The 11396-nt window shown below is 40.3% G+C and overlaps 1 protein-coding gene across 8 annotated transcripts in view; it reads left to right on the top strand.

Annotated features, from left to right (window-relative positions):
* PEX5L (peroxisomal biogenesis factor 5 like) overlaps window positions 1–11396 on the top strand; it is a 226426-nt gene that overhangs the window by 203830 nt on the left and 11200 nt on the right. For 7 of the 8 annotated variants that reach the window (XM_059391486.1, XM_059391484.1, XM_059391483.1 and 4 more), the window contains 6 exons: window positions 1799–1915; window positions 4245–4388; window positions 7335–7405; window positions 8678–8875; window positions 9522–9687; window positions 10078–10235. In XM_059391486.1, the coding sequence (XP_059247469.1) occupies window positions 1799–1915; window positions 4245–4388; window positions 7335–7405; window positions 8678–8875; window positions 9522–9687; window positions 10078–10235 (854 nt within the window). The remainder of the gene's footprint in view (window positions 1–1798; window positions 1916–4244; window positions 4389–7334; window positions 7406–8677; window positions 8876–9521; window positions 9688–10077; window positions 10236–11396) is intronic. The other variant, XM_059391482.1, reaches the window with a different exon arrangement.

The following is an 11396-nucleotide window of genomic DNA, read 5'->3' on the forward strand; positions in this document are numbered from 1 at the left end:
TGAGATCATTCTGTTTGCATACCTTGGTATTCTGCTAGAAAGACTTGCTAAAAAAGAAACGTTGAGTTTTATTCCTAACCTTAACCTGGATAAGTGATGGCCATTCCATGTGCTTCTAGAGTCTCAGACACAAATTTGTCAAGGTACTTGCAGCCCTGCGGCTTTGTCAAGGGGAGGCCTCTGCTGAAAGGACAGGACCGCTCTTGTGGTAGGAGGGAGTACTGTGGACATAATAAAGGAGAATAACAAGACCTACTATTTATTTAGCAGCCTGGAATTAAGCACATTGATCTGGCCTTTTTTCCTTGAACATATATACCCATAAGCTTATAATTATCATTCAGACAAACTTTGAAGAGTTTCCACCACAGAACCACCAACACCAGGCATGAGGGTAGAGTAGAAGGTAAGACTAGAAGGATTGAATGGTGAAGGGCAACTTTGATGGCGTGTTAACAAGTCACAAGACTTAGAATCTTAGAAATCAAGATTTGCAGTTAAGATTATGCATCTCGGTCCCAGACTCAGGTGTTCAAGCACTAACTCCCCTTGATTTCTTTAAAGAAAATTAAGTAGGTTCCAAGCATCTCTCTTACTAACTTAGACTCAGACACCAAATACGGAAGGATTATGTGGTGCCAGAAATCAAGGGCAGAGTCTCTACCCTCTTGTCTATCATACTGATGGCTAACCAAAAACAAGCCCCAACAAGTGGTTCCTTGAAATCCACTTTCTAGATCCCTGCCGTGTTGGAATCAGAGTTGAAGTCAGCCTGCCCTGTCAGACCATCTGTCACCCTTTTGGAAGTCAGGTCAGTTCACAGGGAAAAATCTCAAAGCTAAGCACCAGTTTCCCACTCATCTCAGAATCCACCGCCCTACTTCTCTTTCCCACCCCTGGGAAGTTCCCCTTCCTCTCTTAAATTCTTTAAAATATTTGCCCCTTTTTCCTCATACCAGGACTCCCAAAGTACTCTCTTCAGGCTTACCAAAATAGCAGCCAACCATGGACAGATCTTTCAGAAATTTTCTGCTTCAGTCCTCCCCTGAAGTAAAGGGAAGCAAATGGCCTGATTTCCCTTTTGGAAAACATAAAGGAAAATTATAAGGAGAAAAACACAAAGTAATATTTCTCAAAAAATCATCCTGCCATAGACAAGACCTTCCCTAAGAGGACTCAGTTAAGTTCACACTGAAAGCCAATGTCTTTCATTTTTTAGCACCAGGATGCCATGTTTCTCATAGAGCATGGGCTTGAAAGTCAGACTGGGGTCCTGATCCTATGAACTCCTAGCTTTGTGACCATAATCCTCTATGTTCAGTGTTTTCTTAGCACAGTGCCTAGCACAGAATAGGGTCAATTAGTGTTATTTTCCCTTGTCCATAGTCAGCTGCTTCCCTAGGTCACTGCCCATTCAGTCCCAAAGCCATGGCTGTAATTCCTCCTATCCTGAGAGCAGCTCTAAAACCTTCCTTCCTATAATGTGTGCCCAGTGCCCACACTTGAAGCAGCTCAAGTAATGGATTTTTAGCTGAATTCGGTATATATGACCCTCGTCCTTCAGATGGTAACTATTTTCCTGCTGGAGAAAGTCACAACTAATACAATTCAACACTCTGCGTACTAAGTACCCTTCAGGAGCTCTTCAACCATGAGTATCATTGGATGTGGCCAGTTTGAACATCTTATACCTCCTCAGAACTCATTCTGATCTATGAGGAAAACTCTCTTTCTAGTAATAAACCAGGTGACATACATGGTCCTAAATCCATCTCTCTTCATTTTTCCTGTCTCCTAGTCAGATACAGAGTTTTGGGATAAGATGCAGGCAGAATGGGAAGAAATGGCTCGGAGGAACTGGATATCAGAGAACCAAGAAGCTCAGAACCAAGTTACAATCTCGGCCAGTGAGAAGGTGACCGATTCTGTTCTTACATCTGCTGACCAGCTTTCTCAACATCTTGGCATCATGTTTTTATAAATTAGTCATTAACTATTTTGCAGAAAAGTCAAGAATTAAGTAGACAAATTAATGTCAGTCTGACCTAGAAGAAATCCTGGTGGATGAAAACAATGTAATCCTCCAATGTGTGAAGACAGCAAAGCTGGAATGAAATACCCTTATTTTTATCAATGTTAATTACTACAGCTTGGCAGCCACCAAGAGCTTGCCTCTTGACTGTTAGCAAGTTACTGAACTAACTGACATTGAGGGTGGGTTGGAACAAGAACTGACTAATCTCGCAGTGGTTTTTGTTACTCATTCATTGAGCCGGGTGAATTAGCTAATAGAAATGGTATCAGCGGACAGGGGAGTAAGGTGGGGGCTTAGGGCTATATTTCACAGGTGGTCCTTACACAGCTAACAAAGAAACTAAGTGGAAAAGATACCCTTCATACAGCCAGGTCAAGTCCCAGGGACAACTCCCAAGCCTAACATATTCCCCTGAAAGGAGCCCCAGCAAATGTGTGAATTTAGTCAACAACCAGCCAAATTGCCCATGAAGTCCCAGTTGCCCTTGGGTTTATGCTTTTAAAAACACTTGGTGAAAAAATAAATAAATAAATATAGGTAAATAAATAATAAAAAAATAAGAACACTTGGCAAAGAGGGGAGGAACACTTTTCAGAAATAAATTTAAAGGACTTGAAGGATAGAAAAAGATATGGAATTTTCTTACTGAAGGAAAAACTAGTGTGTGTGTGTGTGTGTATATATATATATATGTGTGTATATATATAATATATGTGTATTATGGATTTTTTTGTGGTGGAGGAAGTCTCAATAATATTCAGTTCTGCATAACTTCCATCTCTTCAATCCAACAAATATTTATTGAGTGCCTATGTAGCAATATATTATGAGGATGAATAGTCTTCGATCTTAGAGGATTTTCAATCTACATAGTCATTAAAATGTCTTCCTTCCCCCAGTATTCTCTGCCCCTCAGTAGGCCAGGCAATCTCATAAAATCAGAGTAACTATCTTATTTTAAAAAAACCCTCTTCCACAAAGAAATCAAAGCTAAGCAAGAAGAGAAAACATTGATATAGATCGTCAGACTCTAGGCTATAATTCATGCCCCTGAGGCATGGCTGGGACCCTGAGTTCCTCGCCCCTGGGACCCCATATCTGTAACACCACTACATAAACTGGACATACCCTGTGGCTTAGATAAAGAGGGCTGTCTTTCTCAGTGACAATGGAGAATGAAAGTCTCCATTTAACCGATTTCAAAACCTTAGTAGCATCATTAACAGACTAGCTTATTTGTATCTATCAAATTAGAAGGATATTATGATGACCTATGCTGGTAATGTTGCAACAAATCATTTCCCTCAGATATTTCCAATTAGAGTTTAACCTGGGGCAAATCTCAAAAGCAATTCAGTTACACATATCAAGGCCCTCAAAATAGTTCATAGCCTTTAGTCTAATAGATCCCTCTAGAAGTCTATCCTAAGGTAATAATCATAGGCAGACAAAGATTTGAGCACAAAGTTTTCACTGTAACTTTATTTATGAAAACAAAAAAATTGAAAGTAACCTGAATGTCCATCAGTAGTACCTTGGTTAAATAAGTTTTGGCACAATGCAAATAATTTTAAAAACTAAAACTATGTGGGACTTAAGGTACAAGACTGTATAAGAGCTTATTTGTTTAATTTATATATTCATAGAAAAGGATTATTTATACTTCTGTACAATTTAAATTTTTGAAAGAAAAGACCTATAACTTTAAAACACGCATTCTCAATCGGGCAAATATAGCCCCCCACAGGACAAAAACTGGCTCAAGGAGTAGGAAGGTAGAGAAAATGGTAGATAGTAGAATGGTTTATAGCCCTCCAAAGAGTCACAGCACATAAGCAGATGTACAGTGTGTGGCATTAACATTTCAGAGGAATGAGTGGTAGCACTTTGCAAAAATACATCTAAAACTCTGTATTTTTTTAAATCTCAGGGAGAAATGGCTAAAGCAAAAAGAGCAAAAGAGAGCAGTGATACGTTGTGGCATGATGGATAACTTTTGTTTCTTTTTATATTATTGAATAACAAAATATCATCATCCAAAATTTATATAATGAAAATGTACTACCTTCACAGGAAGAAGAAAAAACAGTGATAAATAAGTTAAATAATTAAAATAAATTAATTAAATTCAAATTCAAAAAGAGCTCACTGAATATCAGAATGAAGAGATAAATCAATAGATCTCATAGTTCCCTTCTCCATGTTGTAGGGATATTACTTTCATACTGAAAATCCCTTCAAGGACTGGCCTGGAGCATTTGAAGAAGGCTTAAAAAGACTGAAGGAAGGGGACCTGCCCGTTACCATCCTGTTCATGGAAGCAGCGATTCTTCAGGACCCCGGAGATGCAGAGGTAACATTCTCTTCATCTTGCTTGGCTCACAAAGTGGCTGCATGTGAATGAGGGACCAGGGATGCCACTAAGCTCTCTTGGGCTACATTTGAATCAAGGAAAAGCTCCCAAAGGAGTTAACCTGGCTTACTCTGCTATATGTTTAAAAGTTAAAAATAGGTACCTGTTCTCTAACCAAGTCAAATGTGCAGTGTCCACAGTGCCCCAAAATAAAAGGGTGGGGACAAGAAATGACAAATCCATAATTGTCAACCTGGAGGTTGAGCAGAAGTTTTCAGGGGGCAGTGTATAGTCTTGTCTAGGACTAGAGCCACACCCTACCCCACCCTTGTCTCGTTCAGCATTTATTGAACAGTGTCATACTGTGTCCCAAGACATGTGCCAGGCTGGGAAAATGGAACTGTTGAAAAGATACATTTGTGTTCTATCTGGAGAGACAAGTCAATAAATCAATACAGCGTAATAAATGCAATGTCAGAGTATGCACAGGCTGCTATGAGAGCAGAGAGCAAGGTTTCTGAGCGGGCTTTCCCCTCCAATTAAATCCAAATTTGAGGTTCGAAGGAGGGGGGCCTAATGAAAGACAGCAGGGGCATCAAGGTGTTAAGAGGAAATGGTTTGTGTTGGGCAGTGGGGCATGAAACATTATTCCAGGAGGCTGAGGGGGAAAGACAATGATGGGAGAGGAGGTAGGAAGAGGTGGGTAAGCTTCGGAATTTCATGAAAGCCAGGGGAACCACTAGGGAACTCTACTCAGCAGAGGGTACAATCAGATTTGCATGTTCAAAAAATCCCTTTCTCTGAGGTGTGGAAGGTGATGGAGACAGAGGCCAAGAGACTGCCAAGAGAGGCTTTGCCATCCACCCTTAGTCCACTATGTTTCCAAACCTGCAGAGGCCTGTAATAAGATAGTGGTAGGTGTAAAGTCTCCTTTTTTAGTTTGGGAGTGATTTTCAGTAATCGTCTCACAAGGGCTAATCCTCATAAGGGATTTGCAGAAATTCTAGGGAGAGGTATATATGGTGCTGAGACAGCAGTATAGGGTAGTAGTTAAGCTTCTAGGCTCTGCTGTCCTAAATGTGTGGGTTCAAATCCCTGCTCTACCACTCATGAGCCATGAGCCGTGTGGTCAGAGACAAATCATTTAAACGGTCTCAGTTCCATTTCTTCATACATAAAATGGAAGCCACAATTATAGTAACTATCTCATTGGGTGTTGTAAGGATTAAATTAGTTCATGCAAATAACGTGCTTAGTTCGTGTCTGGTACATCAGTAATTAGCCTTCATTATTATTATTGGTTGTACTTAAAGTTTGTATGGAAAGAATGAGTAAACCAATTACTACGTTAAATCCCTGGTATCTCGTTAGTCAAAACATTGACAGTGAAATGAGATTGAACTGAGAATTGGAATGTGAACCGAAATATTGGAATTTTTAAGAAGATACAAGGATCACTACAGAAGAGAAAGTCATTATTTTAGTAGAAAACTATAAGCCATCCACCCAAAAGAATATCATCTTACATTTTTAAATGCTATGGTGTTTTCAAGAGTATTATATAATTTGGCACAATAACCCTGGAAGGTTAAAAAAAGACGTATATGTTATTATGTCAGATTCATAAATGAGAGGATTAAGGCACTGGGTAACTAATGTATCCCAAACAAGGACTCAGGGCTTCTGAATCTTGGAGACTCCAAAATTCAGATAAAGGACAATCTGTGAACAGTGACAATGACACCATGCTCAAAGGCTAGCAAGAAGCCACTAGAGAGTGATTGTTTCATCAAACTTAAGAAGCATTCTAAGATGTCTGGAGGGTGAAATCAACATCAGAATAACTGATATTTGGAGGGGAAATAATCAGTATTTTCATGAGTTTATATGGCATGGGTAATAAAAACTCAGGATGATAAAGCCAATATAATTTTTACAGCATTTGAGAGTGAGTCTATGTATCGTCATATAGTTTTGATTTCAAATGTCTGTAGGTGTAGTTATGCATTCCCCAAGCCCCTTTAAAGGGTTTTTAAGAATTGATATACCCCTATCCCCAGCAAATTTGAGGACAGTATATGTAATGAGAGGTTTTGTTCATGGGATTGTTCTTGTAATGGTGTGAGAATTATTGTTCTTCTAAATATATAGGGAGAAATTTGTTATACTAAAAACTTTCATTCTAGATAGGAAAAATGTTATCTGCTTGAAGATATTGTCAACATTGTTGACAATAGCAAAGGACTGAAACAACCTTACAGTAATAGGTTATTGGTTGAGTCAACAATAGGGTATCCACCCAACAAAATTTAAATTAAAAATTATAAGTATAAGGATTTTGTAGAAACATGAAAAGTGTTTATGATGCAATATAAAGTATAAGTGTAGGCTATAAAATTATGTATGTATTATATTACATTTTATATGTGCTTTAAGCATTTTAACAGTGATATTAGAGCCATAAACAGATTAGAGTGGAGAGTTTTGTTTTTATTTTCCCTAGTTCCTAAAGTTTCTGTTAGCTCTTATAGTAACAGTCAGACTTGCATCTGTACAAATTTATTTCATTTTGTACATCTTGAGATTCCTTGCTATATAAAGTCCACACTATTCAGCAATATTTCTGGGTTATTTTCCATCCCTTTTCCTCACAAATGCATACTTTCATATAATTATCTTTTGGTTTTAAGGCACCTAATACCGTGAAATGTCAGATACTCAAATGTTTCCATGGGTCACAGGAGAGTAAATACTGAGAATTTGTCAAAATGTCAGAGGATCTTGACCCAGATGTCAGAGGAGCCTTTGAATAAAGAAATGCTTGTGATATTTTTTCCCTTTTACAAGACTGTCGAGTCTGAGACAGGTTGTTCTGCATGGAGGGATCTAAAGCACAGGAATGAATCTGCTTCCTCTTGCAATGTTGACCTCAGTTGTTTTTTGTAGGCATGGCAGTTCCTTGGGATAACCCAGGCAGAGAATGAAAACGAACAAGCAGCTATTGTCGCCCTCCAGAGGTAGATGAAGCTAAGTGCAAAATCATGGGCCGGGTCACTTCTGTTTTTGCTGTCCTTTGACCTTTAGGTACATTGTAAAGAATTTGGCCAGGATAAGTGCTGAGATGCCACATTGTACTTAGCTGTAGGAAACAAGAATCTATGAAGAAATAATGTTCCTAAATTGCAGTGTTTTGTCATCCCCAAATCAGCTGACCTTCATTGGCACAAATGAGACTATGTCAAAAGTGGCCATAAAATAGACTCAATACATATATAGTTCCTCTTAACTTTCTAGCCTTCTGCAGCATTTGAAAGTTTTCCTCAGAAGAAACATACTCAAAATAATCTCAGTGCAATTTTAGCTCCTTGTGTCTACAGAGACTCTCCTGAGAGAGTTTCAGTGACCTACAAGGATAACCACTGAGCCCATGACTAAAGGTCTAGACTGCTTTGGGTGGATGTAGCATCACACTTCACTTAATTAGGGCCCTCTGTGTACCCTGAAAAAATCACCCCTACTAAATCAACTTCCCCTTTCCCTATACAACATACAGTCCCTCTATAATCTCTCCCTAAAGCACTGATGTAGGTACTGTCTAGGGCTCTCTTCTCTAAGTCGTTTCCAGCAACTATCACCTGGGAGCTTGTCAGACCCGCCCAGTCTGGGGCCCACCCCAGGCTGACTGTATTACATCCTCTGCATTTAGCAGGTCCCCAGATGATTCTCATGCATCGCCAAGTTTGAAAGGCCCCTGCTAGAGGGTAGTGGAATAGCATGAGGGGGAGCAGCTGTAGCCTGTGCCCTGTATAAACCCACATCAGTAGTCTTTTAGAAACACAGGACTCTCCCTCTCCTTTTGAAAACACTGTACAGCCTTTCATCTCTGCTGAATCAAATTTACCTCAAGTCAGTTTGCTTTGTGGATATGATACATTTAATACATCAATAATAGAGCGGCACTAAAACAATGCTATCTGTCCTCATGAAATGAACTCCTAAGAAATTTTATGCAAGGATTAGCCACCCTTTCTATGGTTGTAAACCATTTATTAAGTTACTGGACCTAGCGCTCATCAAGATGAGTTTTAACCTTCTTAAAAATATACTTAGATCCCAATTTTCACATAAATAAATATGGTATTTTCCAAGGACTTAACATAAACTTAGCCATGCTTTTGCACCCTTTAATTAATAACAACCCCAAATTTTCTAAAGAACTATTAGACTCTAGCTCAGAAAAAATCTGAAATTGGCTATTTATTTACCTATTTATTTATGCCTTCTTGCAGGTGTTTAGAATTACAGCCCAACAACTTGAAAGCTTTGATGGCCCTGGCGGTGAGTTACACTAACACGGGCCATCAGCAGGATGCCTGTGAGGCTCTAAAGAATTGGATTAAGCAAAACCCAAAGTACAAATACCTTGTGAAGAGCAAGAAGGGATCTCCAGGCCTTACCCGGAGGATGTCCAAGTCTCCAGTTGATAGGTATCCTGCTAATTAAATTACAGTCAGTGGTCAACACCCTGTTACACAATTAGGCACCTTAAGGGTCATTAACAAGCCTCACCAGCAGCAGGAATGCTTGAAGAGCAACTCTGATGACAAAGATTGATGCCGAGACCAGAACCAACAACTGATCACATGATCAAGATTGTAGGCACTCACAGACATTTTGCCAGAGTACCACAATTTAAAGCAAAAGGCTGTGTACATATAATTAACCTAAAATAAATTATAGAATGCACCAAGTTTCATAAAGCCTGAGAACTGGCTATGAGTAAAAATGGAAGTCCTTCCTTCTAGGTGTTTTGTTTCTCTCAGCAATAAATCAGGATGTTAAATTCATTCTCGTGGAGCCCTGTGGTTTTCCACATTTGGCACGCATAGGGTCAATGGAACTGTCCTTGTGAAGACCTTACTTAGCACAGTCTGTTTCTGTGTACAAGGAAATAATTCATGAAAATCAGCAGGTATTTTTTAATGTGCAGTATTAATAGTCCTTCTCATTAAGCAAAGATATTTTAAGCATAATTTTTCCAGTCTGTAATGTTCTCTCAGAACAGAGGACATAATAGTAAATAATATATGTTCAGACTATTTGGAATACACATCTCCACTTTTTCCCTCGTAGCTCTGTTTTGGAAGGAGTTAAGGAATTATATCTGGAAGCTGCCCACCAAAATGGAGATATGATTGACCCAGACCTACAGACAGGCCTGGGGGTACTGTTCCACCTGAGCGGAGAATTTAATAGAGCTATCGATGCATTTAACGCTGCCTTAACTGTTCGGCCAGAGGTAAGTGGACAACAAGAAACCGTAGGGTTCTCTGTTCAATATAAGTTTCTCACAAGCTACACTTTGGACATTTCTGCTACCCCTTATTTCCCTGCATCCAATGGTTAAAGTGATCGGTACTAACAACATGCTACATGGCTGTTAATCCTCAAATACCTCAAATAGAAACACGAATTGTTCGACAGCATCCAATGGTAGCTGCTCTTGGATGGATGAAAAGTTATTTCACAGAGCGGTCCGTACCATTTTTTGAGTAATTCTCCACCATCATGACCCCTACCCATGAGCCCTGGATAGATGTCTAGCCACCATGCCGCTTCTGCGAGCAATATGGGGAATACTCTGTCACTGTGGCTCACGCTGGTTCTTGGCTTGGATTCTTGTCATCAGGATTATTCGTTATGGAACCGGCTGGGGGCGACACTAGCGAACGGTGACCGCAGTGAGGAAGCCGTGGAGGCCTACACGCGTGCCCTGGAGATTCAGCCGGGCTTCATCCGATCCAGATACAACCTGGGCATCAGCTGCATCAATCTGGGCGCCTACAGGTGCGGTATGGTGGTAGCCTGAGAACCAGGAGCCACGCTCAGGGCTAAGGTGGACTAACCTGAAAGGCCATTTGCCAGTGAAAATACCTCCTTTTGTAGGAGTAGCCCTCCTCCTCTTGTTAAGGGAACAGCTGAACCATTGCCTCGTGAGGCCTGTTGAAGTGGGAACAGTGGCTTCGGTGTTTCTCCTCTTTGGAGAGTGGCAATTGCGTAGGGCATCTAGTGAATGAAGATTCTTGGGCCCCTCCCCCTGTGATTTCCAATCAGTCAGCCTGGGTTGGGGCAACTCTTTGAGAAACTTAAACTGCCCAACCCTTCATTTCCCAGGTAAACAAAAAGAGAACCTTGGGGAGGTGAGGCAGGGGCACCCAGTAAAATCACTTAAGAAGGTCTAGAGCAGCTTTGGGCAAAGCACAACCAAAAGTGCAGGTTATCTAAAACTACTTTGCCAGTGAAGTAGTTAAAAAAAATTTTTTAAAGAAAAAAATCTTTTCTGTAAAACAAATGTTAAATGGTGGGCTTATGGTTTAAAATGTCTTTCTTGCTTTCTCATTCTTCATCATCCAGTCTACATCCTTCCTACATTCTATTTTTAACTCATCAACAGGAATGAATGATCTTTATTTCTTTTGGGTAAGGAAAGTATAGGTGAGGGATACCTGGGTGGCTCAGTTGGTTTGGTGTCTGTCTTCTGCTCAGGTCATGATCCCAGGGTCCTGGGATCTAGTCCCATGTTGGGCTCCCAACTCAGTGGGGAGTCTGCTTCTCCCTCTCCCTCTGCCCCTCCCCCTGCTCCTGCTCTCTCTCTCTTGCTCGCTCTCATTCTCTATCTCAAATAAATAAATAAAATCTTTTTTAAAAGTATAGGTAATTTTCCCCTTTTTCAACTTCTAAGTAGGTATTACTTTCACAACTGGAAAAAAGAAAACTGTTAGTCTCAAATCCCACAAAAAACATAAACCCTTTCTCTTCCTCAAAAAGAGCCACGCTGGGGCGCCTGGGTGGCTCAGTGGGTTAAGCCGCTGCCTTCGGTTTGGGTCATAATCTCAGGGTCCTGGGATCAAGCCCTGCATCGGTCTCTCTGCTCAGCAGGGAGCCTGCTTCCTGCTCTCTCTCTGCCTGCCTCTCTGCCTGCTTGTGATCTCTCTCTGTCAAATAAAT

Source organism: Mustela nigripes, chromosome 2, assembly GCF_022355385.1.
Source record: "Mustela nigripes isolate SB6536 chromosome 2, MUSNIG.SB6536, whole genome shotgun sequence".
NCBI lineage: Eukaryota > Metazoa > Chordata > Mammalia > Carnivora > Mustelidae > Mustela > Mustela nigripes.